The 18,305-nt window shown below is 35.4% G+C and overlaps 1 protein-coding gene across 6 annotated transcripts; it reads left to right on the forward strand.

The window, feature by feature from the left end:
• Positions 1-3,909: 3,909 nt before the first annotated feature.
• Positions 3,910-15,018, forward strand: LOC127881665 (E3 ubiquitin-protein ligase XIAP-like). 6 transcript variants are annotated; one of them, XR_008050184.1, is made up of 7 exons: positions 3,910-5,183; positions 5,635-5,784; positions 6,313-6,418; positions 8,781-8,846; positions 9,966-10,132; positions 10,572-10,635; positions 14,221-15,018. XR_008050184.1 is itself a non-coding variant. In XM_052429760.1 (7 exons), exons 3-7 carry the CDS (start codon positions 6,321-6,323, stop codon positions 14,382-14,384), a joined length of 552 nt encoding a protein of 183 aa, XP_052285720.1. In that variant the 5' UTR covers positions 3,910-5,183; positions 5,635-5,784; positions 6,294-6,320; the 3' UTR covers positions 14,385-15,018. The 6 variants fall into 6 exon arrangements, 3 of the variants coding, with proteins under 3 accessions (XP_052285720.1, XP_052285719.1, XP_052285718.1); XM_052429760.1 differs by having other exon boundaries at positions 6,294-6,418; positions 9,973-10,132; XM_052429759.1 differs by having other exon boundaries at positions 9,973-10,132.
• The last annotated feature ends 3,287 nt before the right edge of the window (positions 15,019-18,305 follow it).

The following is an 18,305-nucleotide window of genomic DNA, read 5'->3' on the forward strand; positions in this document are numbered from 1 at the left end:
CTTTATGTTGTTTTTGTATGATTCCTTAATCAACATCTGAGCACTGGAATTGTATGTATTCGTTGAATCAAATCAATGCATATTTAAATGAACACTGTATGTTATAGCAACATGTATAGAATGTACATTTGGAATCAGATATAAAAAAGGCATTGCGTTTAAAATGATTGCAATGAACTTCACACCACCACTACGTCGTGATTTACAAGAAGGATTTTAAGTCACTGCTTCAAATGAATGATAATTAAACATTTTATGCCTTAACTATTCAGTTATTTTTGCATCAATATATTCTCCGCTAAAGATGCAAACAATCTGCTAAAATTTTGACTGCATAATTTATCCATATCAGAAATGGTACAATGAAGGCAACATCAATTGTAAACATTTGTGCAAGAACCATGTCAAGTTTCTTAACGAAAAGTTGTTTTAGTAAACGGGGTTTGAACTGACGGAATGGGATGCGTGCGCAGTTTATTTATATACACTATGAGAAAACTCAATTAAGGAACAAATAAAGGTCAAATGGTCAAATTAAAAAGGGGCTTTGTGGCGTTCTCAACGCAACTTGTCCTATGAAGGAAATCGTAACAGTATAAACGCAATGAAATTCTTAACAACAGCATTTACAATCAAAACAAAAGGCGTGCATTGTAAATAAAATGGTACGTACAATCGAATTCACGGTACGAATTCGTCACTTCTAATACCTGCGGAATGATTCTAAGATAGAATGGACGGGAATCTCTTCAGCAGCATATCGGTTTTCTTCATATACAGGTCATTCTGTCGTAAATAATGAAGTATAATACAAATGCATACAAAAACTTTATTTCTTCAAAAAGTTAGTGCTTTCGTGAGTGTGTACTATGCTTGTTGGTAATGATGCACTATGTTTATATTCGAACATCTAGTTGCGATTAAACACACACAAGGGAGATCACTATCAGACGTATATGACAAAATTGAAAGAATTATTTTAAATGACAGCACTGTTACACCCCTTTCATATGTCAGGGACATAACAGCAATAACTTAAGTTACAAGTATTGATTTAGCGACTAATACGTGTTATGCGATGTTTATACTTTAATCCCTATACACTTTTACAGGTTTAAAGCATGATCTTTAGGCATAAAATATATGCGAATTTCTAGAGCCATACAAACAACTATCCCAGTTCAATAATTGCCATCTAACTTATTATTAAAATGTGTGTATATAAATTTTTCATCTCCTTTATTAGACTTATGGATAATGCACATATAAAATAAAAGTGTATTCTTAATTACAGTAAATTCAGAACAACCTCGTTTTACTTTATGTGTCACTCTGTTGCTTTAGCAAATAGTTCCATAATCCAACACGCGTTTTTTTTGTAGCATGGATGGTCGCTTATATGTTTTTGTGAGTTTGAATTTCGAGAAGCTTCGCTCACCACTAGCCACAGAAACTGGAAGTGTCAAGAGGATTCGAAGAGCTATTGCAGTGCTTGGGGACACTATTTGTTACATTAATTCTCAATTTCAAGTTTTGTAAATCCTGCGGCGATGTACAGCCTTCAACTCGTTTTGAAACGACTTTCATTTTACTGCTTAGATCAGCTGCATTTATATATTTGAAGTTTCTGTGTTTCAAAGCTTTCTGAAGATTCAAGCAATGTTCCATTACTGCATTGCTAGTTTTACCCTGCAATTTGTGAACACCCTACACCGAACCAATTTGTTGCTTCAGGGTGAAACTTTTTTAAACCGATTGTATTGCTATGTCAAGAACAGCGAAGTACAAGTTAACTTTGAATGTATCTTTCGGATCTTGAATGGGTTTGTTGTCATTTCCTTCCTATGCAAATTGTTTATTCTTTTTTATGATGCGAGTTGGTTGTGGTTCGAAAAGTGCTTGCATCTCTAAATTGAATCCAATTTCTGCTGAACTAACCAGTTCCTTGTTATATCTGCAGTTTACGAGAAACATATTTGTTTCATCGAGATGTTTGATGGCGCCAACAATTTTTTTTTGAAGTTGTTTACTAGTCATATTGACTTTAAACAACACGTCATACCACACAAGCAGATGAACGACAAACTTAAAACTAAAAATGGCCTTTGCAATACCCCGTATATCTTGTTGTGATGTATTACCAGATGCCCCTGTTCAATGTGTGTCATCTGCAATCTCTGTCAGAGCATCGTACATTCTTTATACCACATTTATATAGCGCCCTTTTCATACTCGAGATGTGCTTTCAAAGGCGCTTTACATTTTTTTTACATATCACTAATCTGATAAAAAAATTCCTTTTATAAAAGGATTAAATATTGTTTAGTGAATGGAAGCCGTTTTGATACGTTGTTAAAATTTAACTAAATGTAACCACGGAGGGTCTGAAGGGGTACAAAATGATTTAAAATGATTAAGGATTTTGTAACCTAGTGTGAAAACAGCCAAAAAATTATTTAATTCATTTATTACTAAATGGTGGCAACTTAAAAATATATAACAAATTTTACGTGGCTCATTGTGGCGCTCTGCCGCCCCATAAATTTGCCACCCTAGGCGGCCGCCTACGTCGCCTAGTGGTTTAACAGGGCCTGTGTACATGCTTTATTGCAACTCGTTTAGGAACAATTCATTTAATTTCGAATGTTGCCCATTGCAAATATGGAGTACTTCGTCGAACAAGTTTGAGAGAGAGAGAGAGAGAGAGAGAGAGAGAGAGAGAGAGAGAGAGAGAAAGAGGCGGGCAGGCAGGCAGGCAGACAGGCAGGCAGGCAGGCAGGCAGGCAGGCAGGCAGGCAGGCAGGCAGGCAGGCAGGCAGGCAGGCAGGCAGGCAGGCAGGCAGGCAGGCAGGCAGGCAGACAGGCAGGCAGGCAGGCAGACAGGCAGACAGACAGACAGAGAGACAGACAGACAGACAGACAGACAGACAGACAGACAGACAGAGAGACAGACAGACAGACAGACAGGCAGACAGACAGACAGACAGACAGACAGACAGACAGACAGACAGACAGACAGACAGACAGACAGACAGACAGACAGGCAGGCAGGCAGGCAGGCAGGCAGACAGGCAGACAGGCAGGCAGGCAGGCAGGCAGACAGACTTAAAAATCACTTAATACAAGATGACTTGCTTTTTAATAATTTATTTTAGGAAGTAAACAAAAATGACCTCCCGGCTACACACCACCAAATATTTTAACCTGTGGTATTGTTAATTAATCACAAACGACTCTGGTGATATATCATTTTTAGTTTAAATATTGTTGTAAGGCAGTCATCATATGTAGGTCATTTTGCGAAGATTGTTTTACTTTTAAATGGGAGAATTAAATACATACTATTCTCTGAATTTCCTGCTTACAGTTTTGTTTCCAAATGAAGCCTCAGCGACAAAAAGGCATAAACACGTTAATACATAATTACCGAAAGCTTTAGTTTAGTTGAAATAAATATATAAATAAACACTTACTGTTTAACATGTTAAGATATGTATCGGTTTTCACATATTGCTTATATATTTGTGATCAACATTAATCATCTTGAAAATAAAAATATTGTGAAAAATGATAATATCTGTGTAATTTAAGTACACATTTATACATTCTATACGACACTTCAATTTTATTTTGAGTAAGAAAAATATAACTTATGTTATTAACTAGACGCCTCCGACATCTATTTATAAACTAAAAAACATAAACACTACTCTGTACGTCTTACTCGATGGTTAAACTACCTTGTAATCTTGATGTTTAAGTCAGAGTTTACACATTTCAATATAGGCGCTCGCTCGGGAATAAGAAACTATATTTTTTACACACTAATATGCAAAGGCTTTATCAAATAGCAAAGCCTGACTAACATATTTAAAAATAACTGGCTGCTCCAATAATAAATCAAGCCAATCGGTGAACAAGGTGAATGTGCGCGTTGAATGTAAACGCGTTTATTTATCTGAACTGAACTAGAACATTTGTAATACGAGATAGCTAATACTCATTCAACATTTTGTTCTATATTCCAATGAAAGGACTAACTATGTGTGTGTTATTGTGGAAAGCGAATACAAATATGTTAATAACAGAACATATACCTCTCTGGCTGTTAACAATGGAGCCGAGCAACCTGCAGTTGGCCTCGCTAGGTCACATGCCTAGCTTGGGCAAACTAGACACACAGCGCTTTTTCGATGATTACTTGCATCGTGGCACTATTATGGCCATGAGTAAAACGTAAAATTCTCATGATATGTGGCATCTTCAGAACAAATAACGACGGTTGGACACCTTAATCTTAGTGAACTTAAAATTAGGCAATTATGTGTTCATGTTTAGAGATAATGATAAATCTAAAATTGAACAATTTGAAGTGCATTTTAAGTTATAGGTATACATGAGTTGGTTTAGATCACTTAATATTTTGGCTTTTTTCATTTAAATTGGATATCAAATGAGTTAAATGAAAAAATACACGAGCACGCGCGCAACATATTGTTACTTTCAGAGGTGACCGACTTAAATTGTATCGACTTTTTGTGAGAACGATTCAACAAACCGGAAGTAGAGATGACTCATTCGTTGGAAAACCAAACCACGCCGGAGGCCATATTTACAAACATTAACCGCAATGTCGGTAGATACTTTCAGCTTGATTGTTATTGTATTATGGTTTTTACTGGTATTTTTCGCAAAGGCGTCTCATAAACAAGATACAATTAAATATATTCTAAGCAAAGATCTTATGAATGCATTTCCTTTTCTCAACGAAGAACTATGGATTGTTCCAATATCAAATGTGCCGCCATTATACAGTAATTTCAACGACTTACGCTATGAAAGAAATAGATTTACAACTTTTCAGAATTTTCCTGGTTTTGTAGGAATTAGTTTTATACGTTTGGCCGAATCGGGCTTTTATTATATCGGCTCTGGAACAAACATTCAGTGCATTTTCTGTGGTGCAACCCATGAAAACCTGGATGCATATAGCTTGCACACAGACCCATCTAGGCTCCATAATCACAGGTGTAGTTTGGAATCTCGAACAAGACAAGGAAACACCCCTATGCATCCAGATTCTCCATATGGAAACAACGATGATAGAACCCAGAGACTACCCACACCAGATCTTCTTCAGTACAATCACCTGAATGCAGTTCATGCTAATCAACAGGAAACAGGTTTTCACGATAATTAATCAAATCAATTTTTGGTTCATAATGTTAATATAGTTATCATCATACAATTTTCATCGCAAAAAAAATCAAAGTAATATTTCCGAATAGGCATACACAAATGTATGATATTCAATTAAGTCTAAATTTCTGTCACACTTCCAGGTTTGATATGATGTTATTTCTGGAATTTCATCAGTCATTTGTTATGCATTATGTTTAAAATATGTACACATATTAGAAATATAACATTTAGTAAGTTGACCAAATATTTAATGAATAGCCAATCAATTCCTCAATACCAAGTATAATAATGTTGTGTTGTATCAATATTTGTTTTGTTTGGCCCAACAGGTGCATATTCAATCCATAAATACATATGTAGGATGTACTTTTATAATGTTGCCCATATACTGACATTATACTTATATGTATAAAGTATTTGTTGCCATTACAGAAGCACTAAGCAGATTTGGCATTCAAACCAGAATGCCAAAACATCCGAATTTTGCAATACCTGACAGTCGTCGCCTCACTTTTGGAAATAGCCCGGAACAACTCAATGATAGGGCAGAAGAATTTGCACGAGCTGGTTTTTTCTACACAGGTAAGGACCGAGAAAATACAGCAGAGATCCACGCTCTGCTTCTTTTGACTTAAATTTTCTTTCCTAAATGAAAAAAAGGTGAAAAAGCTCTTTAAACTTTAGCACAATTATACAAAAAATTTCTCTGACTTTCTTCCCATATTTGTAATTGATATTCATATACACTTAGTCGTTATTCTAATGTTCACATATCGCATATTCATTGATATTTGTTATAACATAATCGAAGTATGACGTTATAAATATTTGACTTCTTACAACCCTGTAAGCAGGATTTCATTTTCTATGGGCTTAAATGAGAACGCTTTCAACAAAAAAGTATATTTATGCACAAGTATTGCTTCAAAGTTGCCAATTTGTCCTAGTTTTACCTATTTTTCCTACTTTTGCTTTTTTGAATTTTCAATATTTTTTCCTACTTTTTGTATTAAAACTCCTATCATTCCCACTTTTTCATTTTGGTAATTGTAAGTGTATGTGACTGAAATCCCTAAACATTATATTTTAAGTGTTTTAGTATATTTGAAGCTTGATTGATGCCATTTCTACACTGTACATGTAAAATACTGAGCTTGATGGGACTTGAAGCTGAGAATGTGTACCAACAGTCTTCTCCACATCATTCTGTTGAAAGGTATGTCTTTGCTAAGTGTATTTGTATGTTAATTTGTAGTCTTGTAAAGTTGTAGAGAATGTCAAAGAAAAAAATATTCAGTTTTTAAGACAAAGCACTGCAGAATTTAGGCATGCTATCATGTTAGTTCTTAGTGGTATTTTTTCCCAAGGATGTTTTTCCAAAAACATTGAACTAGTAATTTATTTGTACCTGACTTTGTTTGTTATACAATTATATATTAGTTCCAATATTTCTATATCAAACAAATATTCATTTCAATTTGCTTTCAACTGAATTATTTTTTAAATTACATTTATTCATTGACCATCACCACAAGTCGCTAAATAAAACTGGAAAGTCTTTTATCTCTCTCTTATCAAGATAAAAAAAGGAATAGTTTGCCTCTTCTGGTCATAAGCACTGCAGTAACATTTTTTCTTTAACAGTTGACATTACAGAAATAATGTAGCCGTGAAACCCCTATGTACATAATATATGTGTGTGTCTTGTGTATATTAACATATCTGGACCAGTTTTATGAACTATTGCTTTTGATGATAATTACAATTCATTTATGATTTTTGTTTCGATGATTTATATTATATGTTTATATAGATTATAGTGCCAAGCCTTTACATGTGTGTGACAGACCATGCGCCCTTCCGGCAAAATGATGTTTTGATCAGTGTTCACTGTTTAGACAACGCTCAAATCACATGCTGAATTTAATGAAATTAACTTTTGTCATACTTTATATCATTTCAATGAATACAAAAGGTCATATTTATCTCAACTCATGAAATTATTAAAACACCAAAATAAACCAGCTTTGACATTTAGATGAAAATTGCATGGCCTGTTACATATTTACATCACCAAGTATGCATGTAAGGTAATGATTTAACTTTGTTGTTACTTAAATAATTGAATAGATGACTAAACCTTGTTTATTTTTACACAGAAACAAATATTAATTTTATCATTTGATAATAAATTGCTGTGATTATTAAGCTAAAATTGTAATCATCATAACCTTAAAAGAATGCAATGCAATCCCTTGGTTACTTGGTGTACGCTTTTACTAACAACTCTTTTGCAATAGGTGTGCAATAGGTGTGCTGTGCATGATTCGGTATAAATCTACTAATAAAATGCTTGGACGAAAAATCGAATTTAACGTTTCTTGGCTGGAGAAGCTGGACAATAGTGGAAGAAAACTTTCTGTTTGATCAACCATGCCGATGGACAAAAGAATAAAGACAATATCAAAGGAAATCTAGAAACCACACAAAAAATGTTTATTAAATGTTTATTATAACTGCAAGTACATCAGCTCAGGATGGTGGTGACAATGGAAAACCAGCAACTGATGCCATCAAGCTAATATCCATGTGATGGGACTGAAGACTGCCAGTGGATTGATAAATACCTAGGGATGTGGTAAACATGTTTGATAGAGACGTTCCTAGTGATCCAATAACTCAGAAAATGAAAACAGAAGTAACAAATGCACACAGTGCATACCATTAGAAGATGAGAGGATCGAGGCTAATTTGAACGAAAAAACATAAAAGCAAAAGCAGGAAAAGCTGATGAAAGACATTAAAGAGAAAAAACAAAAATGAGAAAGAGAAAACAGTAAAACAAACTAAAGAGAAGCTGAGAAGTGGAATAAACAAGGATACAACTCTTTTCGGAGAAGCAAATGAGAGACTAGCATCAGCAATCAAGAAAAAAGATTTCACTGGAATGACTTATGCTCAAGTACTGTTGGGAATTGCCCAAAAATACATTGACAAAGCAACAGGTCCCGTGAAAATATCTCAGGAACAAAGAACTAAAATTGATAATAAACGCCGCAAGTTAATGGAAAGCTATCTGAGTATGCGCAAGCAGTCAGGAAAACAAGGTTGTTCTGAAAAATGATCAAAATAGTTTGCTTGCAGTAACCAAATATGCATACTCTTGTTTTTTGCATAATCATTATCACCTCATACCATGTGCTTATACATGTAGCTATGCTTTTTAATCAAGGTAAATGAACTCAGTAGGTTTGTCTAGAGAACTTGTGTCATGTGATTGTGTATGTCTTTAGTTTGCAGTGCATTTTACCATTTTGAATTGCTTTGCTTTTTAACATGTCAATGCATGATTACATATAAAATAGCTTTGTATGTGTTGAATACTAGAATTATAACAAGGTTGGTGTATCTGCTCTGTTTCCCAAAATAAGCTTGTTTCCTATGCTATGTATGTTACCTACATTGTAATATGCTAGTTTCCTATTAATATGTTTGTAACCTAACCACTTAATATTAACAATTACACATTTAGGTAATGTTTATTTCTTGTTTGATTGATAAAGAAAACTATTTTTAAGGTTGATGCCACACATCCAGTTTACAAGTCCCCAAGCTACGCATTTGCCTGTGACCAGAAATTATTGGTAAAATTTAATTGCAATGCGATGGTAAGTGTTTTTAACATTCCTACTATTAATGGAATATTCCTATTTGTTTCCCTTCTCTTTCCTACTTTTAAAGAAACTCATTCCTATCTGTTTCCTACTTTTTAAAGATATGTCAGTTGACAGTCTGTATTTGCATTCGTCTTGATGAAATGCGAAAGGTTATTTATAATCCTCAAACTTTAAATTGTTTAAAAGTACAACAGGCTTATCAATGTATCGTCACATCTTTAATATTTATATTTTATTTAAGCCAAAACAATAATTGTGAAATCAAGGGAAAAACTATGTTTGATTTCAGCATTAACCAGGTCAATGTATCATATTACAAACAAATGTGTAGTCATAATGGATAACTTTTGAGCACGGTAGAACTGATAAAATTCATTGCCAAGTTTAATGCATATTTAATTTGGTGTTCCGCTTCTCACTCCACAGTAATTATCAAATTATAATATCCAACCATCATTCTTTGTGGACAGATTTGGTCCATATCACTGTCCAGAATGTCCGTTTGATAACGGTCATAGTTCTTAGGTTTTATTAATTGTTTCAGTCAATGGCAATAAGTATTTCATGACTTCATTTTTAAATGTATCAAACTATGTCCGTGCTCGAACATTCTTCCGTACAAATGGTGTAAACCATATAGATAGACATACATATGCAAAAAGTGATATAAGCCCGCTACTTTGAAGAAAGAACAAATACATGAAACAAAAGATTGTTGGTGAAACATGAATGATCAATTTACCTATTTAAATTGTAGAATGTTTACGAATCGTTTTAAACGTTAGGTTGCAAATATGCCATCGACAAGTTGCTTTTTCTAGTGGGATATTGACCAATCAACTACATGTTCACTTGGGTCAGTTCTCATGATTGAAATTACTAAGTTTAGAAAAAAAATAACGGCCTGTTAGCAGTTCCATAACGTTGTTTATGTATCCCTTGTGATTGCGTTAAAACAAATATACTCGAGTGAGTGTTCTTTTTTAATACCAAAAGAACATGTTATGCTGTCCTGCAATTTAACAAACATTTAACCACACGTCTTGTACAAATAGTGAGAAGGCTAATATATGTTATTTGTTTAAGGTAACAGGGACGAAGTGCGATGTTTTCATTGTGGAAAAACATTGGATAATTGGTCCCCAAATGACAACCCATGGATTGTACATGCACGATTCTCTCCGGACTGCACATACATGGAGCTGAATCCTGAGTGGACCAGTAACTTTCGACGTATCCACCGACCTCACGAAGTAATGCGGATGTTTTTTGTTTGGCGTACCTGTCAAAAAAGGGTTTAACCTAGATATCACGCGAAAGTTAGATGCGGTGGAATTCAGGAGATAAATGCGGTCCTGTTGGACCTGTGAAGTTTTACTGTAGAGTATATTTAGGGAATAAATGACATTAACATAACTTTTTACGCCTGTTGTCATATTTCAAAGACACGTCTGGTAAATTAAATTACAAATGCACACTGGGATGTTAAAAAAAGGTCCGCATTTTTGGATGAAAGCTAAACACTCACATTAAATAGCTAAACAGCCCTATGTTTAAGGCAACACAAAAAACGAATTATGGAATTGTAGATCTAATTAAAAACATTTTTAATACAACAATAGTAGATATTTTATAAACTGTGCTAATTATAGTTTTATATACATGTAAGTTTTAATCTCCATTTTATTGTAGTTGCTACCTCAACAACCCCAAGATTCGCTCAGTGTCCAAACACCACCTGATGGACAATGCCAGGGTAACTTACCATTTATTCATAGCAGTCGGGAATTGATCTTATAAAAGTAAAACTAAGGTTAATACATTAATAATCATTTAACACTTCATGTATGCTATCTTCTCGTCTTTTCGTGCCTCTTAACTATTTTTACCGCGCATACAATGGCTAGTATTTTTAGCATTGTTTAACTTGTATATCGTTAATTAAATACAATAAATAAAAAAATAAAATTTCGTAACGAAACACAAAGAAAACCGTATGTGTTTACATATTTACCTCGTTAAGGTGAAGGTCAATGATCTGTTTCATGCAGAATAATTTTCTAATTGGATTCGTGCTCTTTCTTGACCGCGTTCCAAATGGGGCACCGAGTGAGGAATTTGTTTTTATAAATCACGAATTGAAATGTATATTTTCTTAGACACACTGACACGTGTATTTATCAATAGCGGCGATTTATTTTATAATATGTTATTCCATCTGAGAGCAGGTATGTTATGACTAAACTTCAAAATGAGGGCATACGAAATGGTCGTTTTTCCTCAAAACTCGCGTTTTCGTGCAGAATTTTAGGTGCACCCATTGGCTGAAAATGGTGCCCTCGCCCCACCCGAGGATTTTTAAATACGGCGAGTCAGGAAGGTTTGGTGGCGATCCTGCAGACACAGCACAGGTCTTTATCTTCTGGATCGCACTCAATCTCCGAATTGCTGCACAATGCGTCTTTTGCTATGGCAGTAGACTTGTTTTTAGATGGAGATTCCGATAGGCGCTTTCTGCATGTTTTGCCTGTTTTCGCCGATTTTGTGTAGCATACGTTGAGGTTGTCGATGTACTGGGAGTTGTGTTTTCCTTCTCGTATGTGTTCAGCTCCTCGGCATACGCTTGTTCTGTAATAGCTTTTCCACCTGGTTTGGGTTTTGTGCTGTTGGCTTTAGGTTGTTTTGAGGCTTGGCAGACGCACGTAAACTTTTTTTCGGCCTTCAACAAGAGGTACTTTTCTACTGCTTCTTTTCCGGATTTAAGTTCCATAATTTGAGCAGGGGTGACGTCTCTCGAAAGGCTTCGCTTGGACAAAGCTTATCTAAAGTAACAACCTCTGGGCAGCACGGGGAAATGCCAGTTTTTCGGAAGCCTGCGTCTATGTTGGCTGGAACCATGGCCTTTAGATATGCATTGCAAGCAATTTTCGCCATCATATATTTCGTGACAGTTTCACCAATGTGCTCCTGCATAAACTTGGCACATTCACGGTAGAAACAGGATTTGAATGGGCCGAAAATAGACACGTCAAGAGGCTGCAGGATGTGCGATGTGTGGGCAGGCACAACAAAGAGGATGATATTCTCTGCTTTGGCCCATTCAGTTAGTTGCCTGGAAACATGCGAAAAGTGGTCGTCATAAATTACAAGTATCGGCTGTTTGTCTGTTGAACCCCTGCATACATTTGGGAGGAAATGGTCCTTCAAATAATGCTGGAATTTTTCGGCATTCGACCGCCACTTTCGGACATTGTGAATTTTGAACCAGGTAAAGAGCCGCTCATTAATTCAGGGTTGCTTCGTTTCCCGTTGAAAACGAAAAATGGTGGGAAATGATTTCCGGCTGCGTTAGCGCATGTAATTAATGTTGTGGTTGTTGAGCGGGACGACGTTACAGCTTGCGGCTTACTGCCAGTGGCAGCGATGACATTAGGGGCATGTGTTCAGGTTGAATCCCGGTTTCATCTATGTTGTAGATGAGATGTGGTTTGTCGGTCATCTTGTGTTTTTCCATTATTTCCCCGAGGTTTTTGAATAGCTGTCAAGGATCTCTGGCGTTGAGTATTTCGCACGGCCACTATCCAGGGCGCATGGTTTTAAGGAAGAGAGCCTTCACAAAACCATACAACCAATTAAAACATAGTGGCTTGTTGGTGGGACGTTTCCCTAAATGTTCGGCCAATTCCCCAGCCAGGTGTTGGACCTGTACATTGGTGTAACCATATCCGAGCTGGGGCATGCACTCGAGATGTTCCACCAAGCCCGTTTCCTCATCTGTTAAAAATATTAAGTCAGAGTCCAATCCAATATTCAATGGATCTTCTTTTCCTTTCACGCGATCTCTTAAAGGGATCTTTTCACGCTTTGGTAAATTGACAAAATTGAAAAAAGTTGTTTCAGATTCGCAAATTTTCGTTTTAGTTATGATATTTGTGAGGAAACAGTAATACTGAACATTTACCATGGTATAATATAGCCATTATATGCATCTTTTGACGATTTTAAAACCTAAAAATTATAAAGCGTTGCAACGCGAAACGATTGAATAATTTGGAGAGTTCTGTTTTTGTCGTTAAATTTTGTGAAACTACGAAGATTGCTTATATAACGTATAAAATACATCAAGTATGTGTACTCTGCGGAATAGCTCAGTAGGCTAAAGCGTTTTTACTTCAGGACTCTGGCAGGACACCAGGGGTCACTGGTTCGAAACCTGCTCCGGGCAATGTTCTTTTCCTTTTTTTAATTTTATTCTTTTTTTTTCTGGAGCTTTTACGATCCAATGTTTACATTTATCAATATAAAGCATTTAATGAATAAGTTAAAAAAATGCCAAAATCTGTGAAAAGGCCCCTTTAATGTTTGAATGGGTACATTATATGTCAATGCAGCCCTTTTTACAGGTATCCCTTTCTCCCTTACCGCAGCATATGCATTTTTGAGGGATTCGGGACTGTACGTACGGTATTTATGATCCGGTAATTTGGTAGGTTTTGACTAAAAACAAATACGTACTAAACTAGACGACAAATAAACGATGTTTTGATTAGATAAAATTTTGATTATATGTTTATTTGTGAATGTATACAAATGTCAAGAATCAGAATGAATATTTCAATCTTTGATGGAACAATAACCATGGTAAATTTGTATTGGGATCTGTCAATAAAATAGATTCTTTAAGCAATGCGCTAATTTTATTTCTTTGCGAGCCATGCGTTGCTCTTAAGTGAGTAACAATACCCCGTCGGGACCCTCAAAGCGCTCCGAAATCAATAGAGCGTTAACTTCGGTACAAACGCATAACAAAATGGCTGACACATGTAAACAGAGTTTGGAAACTTATCTGTTTTTAAGAATTACTGACCTATAAGTCATTCATACTCGATTAAATAATCAGTAAAACGTTTATCTTAGCATTTTATTTACGTGTTGTGGGACATAACCTGTTTAAATCGCATTTTCCACGGCAAATTACACAACAGTTGTAAAAGCTCGGTCTACTTGCATAGAAACCGGACACGTGCAGAATTTGATGGCAGCGAAAATGACGTATTAAACTGAGCACGAATCCAATGAGAAGACACGAAAGTTTGAGAATGAGGCATACGTATTGCATAACATACACGTATTTAAAAAAGGTGTTATTTGGTTTATAAAGTAAATATTTTAAAAGGTGTTACCCATGTCAACACTTTCAGTGTTAAAAACAATTTGCACAAAGTGTATATCATGAGCTTTAGTACAGGCATTTAAAATGCATATGTTTTATAAGTTAAGTTGTAGTTACGGTGAGTTGATAAGCAGTTATTCTATTGTCTTTTCTTCATTTCATTTCCAGCCGAGCGTGCTCTTGACGGTCACTGCAGGCAATGTCACCTACAACCATCGACGGTGCTACTCCAACCATGTGGACACTGGGTGCACGATATATGCAAGGACTGTGCGATATCTTCGTGTGAATGCCCCATATGCAGGCAAGGGGTTGTGAAAAAGTCGTTCTAGTACGACTCAATTCTATACATCTTCACATTCCCGAAAATTCAGTGTCCTATTGTAATTAACAGACAGAAAAACACTTAAGTGAACATTCAAGGAAAATGGTATAACTGCTTAATGTAAACGTTTGTGTTTTTACCTGAACAAATGAATGCGGATACTATTCAGTTTGATTGAACTAGCTACGTATTATTAACCCTTAAACTTATTAAATGGCAAACATTTGTTAAGAGATTTTTTTGTATTTAAATACTACGCGTCTTTTTAAGCAAGACATATCGTTTATGTTTTTATGTAATTCTTTCTTACATGGCAGTATATGCAAAGTTAAAGGAAGCACATAGGGCAATAGTATTCTAAATCACTGAAAATAATGTATATATCCTTCCTTAAAACACTAAAGTAACGTTTATAAAGTAAGGTATTTATTTAAATAGGATAATATTGAATTATATTACGCTACGATAATAGATTTTAGAAATAATTGTGCAGTATATCATTGTACAGTTAATTTATCAACGAGCATTTCATTATGTTCGTTTATTGTTATGTTTGTAATATATTGTATTTATTGTTTGTTATACTTGTGTCAAACATGAACAACTTGCAATTTTGTATGATAAAACAAACTTAAAAGAGACTGTTTCGTTTTATGGCTCAGCAGCTACATTCCCCCTATGTGATATGTTGCACGCAATACCTTGTGATTGTTTTACTATAGAAACAGACAATTGGATGGCACAATCGAGATCATCGGATTGTTATCAGTTGAAATATCTGATGTATTAAGCAAAGAATTGTATTGTCGGTTCATTTTTTTAACAAAAAAGTTTATGCTGATTATGCCGAAACCTTTGTACAATGAAGACGGATTTCAATTGGATTTTAAAATGGTCATATTTTTCATTTTGAAAGCAGATCTCTAGAAAAGAAAATTTGCTCTCAAAAAATAAAAATCAAGAGAATTTATATGCATCAACACGAGATACAACTTACATTTGCGCGACGACAATAGACCAAAAGTTTGCTCATGTTTAAAGTCAACCAAAACCAAAATTAAAGCAGTAGTTGATGATAATTATGAAAATGAAAACCTCGATAATTTTTTGCTGATGGCAATACGTTTATGGCATTTAATTTATACTTCCAGTATAGTAAAAACATGTGCAAACGCATAAGGGATGAGAAAAACAAGAGTGAACATTTATAGTTTTATTCACAATGATATTCAACAAAAACATAGTTTGTTGTTTATGATCTTATGATCTGATGGTTATCTTAAACATGTATATTGATACATGTCAAATGGGTACTATATACGACAGAAATACAGGTCAAAAATACAAGCAGTTGCTAGTTTCCTTTTAGATCTACCATGAAGACATATATGTATGTGGATTGAAACATAATATTATAGAAGATTCATAGATGCGTTCATGATTCATAGGACATTTTCCTGAATTGTTTAAGTACGAAATTGGCATAATACTGCTTATTTGCAAATCAGAGCTATGGAAGTTGGACATTGTCATGTTTTAATGACCATTTGTGTCAATGAATAACATGTAATGGTTGCAGAGTTATGGAGTTGTTAAAATTGAAACCTGAATCGGACTCTTCAATTTAAAAACGTTGATTGTTTAACCATCAAGGCCATTGTCACTGGTCTTGCCCACACATGCTAAAGGCATGTTTCTAGTTTAAACTCAATATCTTCAGTTGATATAGAAATGAGATTAAATTTATTAGGAATGAACTAGTATTCTAAGTACATGCATTCACTCTGATAACTTGCTGGTCGGAGGTATGGCCTGATCTTTGGACATCACATAAACACTCCGAAAACATATTTAATTTCCCTTCTGGAGTTACAGATATAGTTATAAGCACATTGATCTTACTCTGTATTTTATACCATAGAGTGTGAGAGAATTTTCCGGTAAGTTAAGTCAGAATGAACTTGTAACAGATGACAATTTAATTATGTTTCAGTTTAATAATATTTATAGCTGCAGAGATATAACTTTTGCCTTTAAACCTTAATCAGAATTTCATTTCCGACGATATTATGAACTACAGACGAACCTCGGTCGTTGAACTCACACAAAAAAACGAACATGTGTGTAAAGTATCTATTGTATGCCTTTTGTAGCAATAGAGATATGGAGTCTTACAAGAAAATCTCTACCATAAATCTACTTTTACGCAAACGAAGAAGTGAAAGATGTTTGAGGTGCATATTTTTTGAATTATTTTTATATACATGTATTTTGTTTCAAAAACAAATATTGGAACTATTCCATTATTCACAAAATATGTTTAAATCCCTATTGGCAATGTTGAGTTGTTCTTTTAACGCGAACAATAACTTTAAAGGGAACAAATCTGAAATTATTTCTCGTTTTGTTTATTTATATGTTCAATGCCTTTTAAAAGCATTACTCGTATCCCCTGAAACAATTTTTTAGTCGTAGATGTGGAAACGGGGATAGCTCCAATAGTACGGTATTCCTCGAAAGTCATCGGGTCACCAGCAAAATGTGTGCAAACATACGTTTTGACATGCCGGAATAACAGACAATAAAATACTACATTCTAAGGTCAATTCAAACCTTTTCAATTCTCATTTTTCAAATGTAAATCTTCTTTTCAGGATGCGTTTATTTTATACACAAGGCTATTATTTTACAAATTCAGCATTTTAAAAGCTAAAACTATTCTATGAAAAGTCAAACTTAACCTATGCAACGAGTTGTGCCCCTTGATAATGGCTGCACGTGTTTTTGTGCTCTGTTAAATTTTAGCAAATTTAGCGAAAATGGGGATAGATATCGGACTGTATCGGATAAGAATAGGACTGTTCTCAATGCCGATTAAAACTGGATTTAAACTGCGTGTTTTGTGTGTAAAAAGGCTGTGCGTTAGTGTAGTTTTGCGGCTTGCAATTGCCCTCTCGTTATTAACACTACTGGGTGGGGATGTGGAAAAAAAATCCAGGGCCGGCCACAAAGAACACCAGACAGCAAACGCTATCGTTTTCTCAGGTACTAGCGTCGAAAACACCGCCCCCGCCGCCGTCATCACAACGAAACGCAAGAACTAGATCAAACAAAACGGACAATGATTCTGAGGTAATGACTTTTTTACGTGAAATGAAATTGGCATTGAAAAATGATCTCTCATCTATAAACAGTAAAATAACCGATATTAGTCACACTGTCAACATATTAAAAGCGAAAATGAGCAGTTACGACAAGAGAATATGAGTATGAAACAGGAGCTTTCAAATGTGTCATCCAAATTAGATCGTCTCGAGGGCCATTCACGTAGAAACAATTTACGTTTTCTCGGTGTAGAAGGGCGTGTGGGTGAGAGCTGGGAAGAAACTGAACAGAAGGTGCGACACTTTATTTCAAACACACTTGGGCTGACAGATATGCATGATGTTGAGATTGAAAGGGCGCATAGGGTTGGAAGTCAGCGATTAGACAACTGCCCAATAATTGCAAAGTTTTCCAGATATAAGGATCGAGAGACGATTCTTAAAACGGCGCGTCAAACTCTAAATGCACAATCACATTTCTCAGTACGAGAGGACTTTACTGAAAGAGTCCAATTACACAAAAGACAATTGTCACACTAGTCACGGCCAGAAACGAGGGTAAATTTGCATCGCTACGCTTCGATAAACTTGTAATTGACGGAGACGTGTACAAGTTTAATGAAGTAACACAATCGGTCGAGCGTATAGGCAATTCACGGGTTCATAGCGCGGATCGACACCAGCAAATCCCGCCAGCGAATAATTCTCGCCGATTTCGTGGAGCGAGACAATATGGACAGTCACGCAACGCTGATCGCCAGCGATGTAGTCAACGTGAATCGGGACGTGTCGACAGCAATATATCACGTGACCATGGAGCAGAG

Source organism: Dreissena polymorpha, chromosome 5, assembly GCF_020536995.1.
Source record: "Dreissena polymorpha isolate Duluth1 chromosome 5, UMN_Dpol_1.0, whole genome shotgun sequence".
In the NCBI taxonomy this organism is placed as follows: Eukaryota; Metazoa; Mollusca; class Bivalvia; order Myida; family Dreissenidae; genus Dreissena; species Dreissena polymorpha.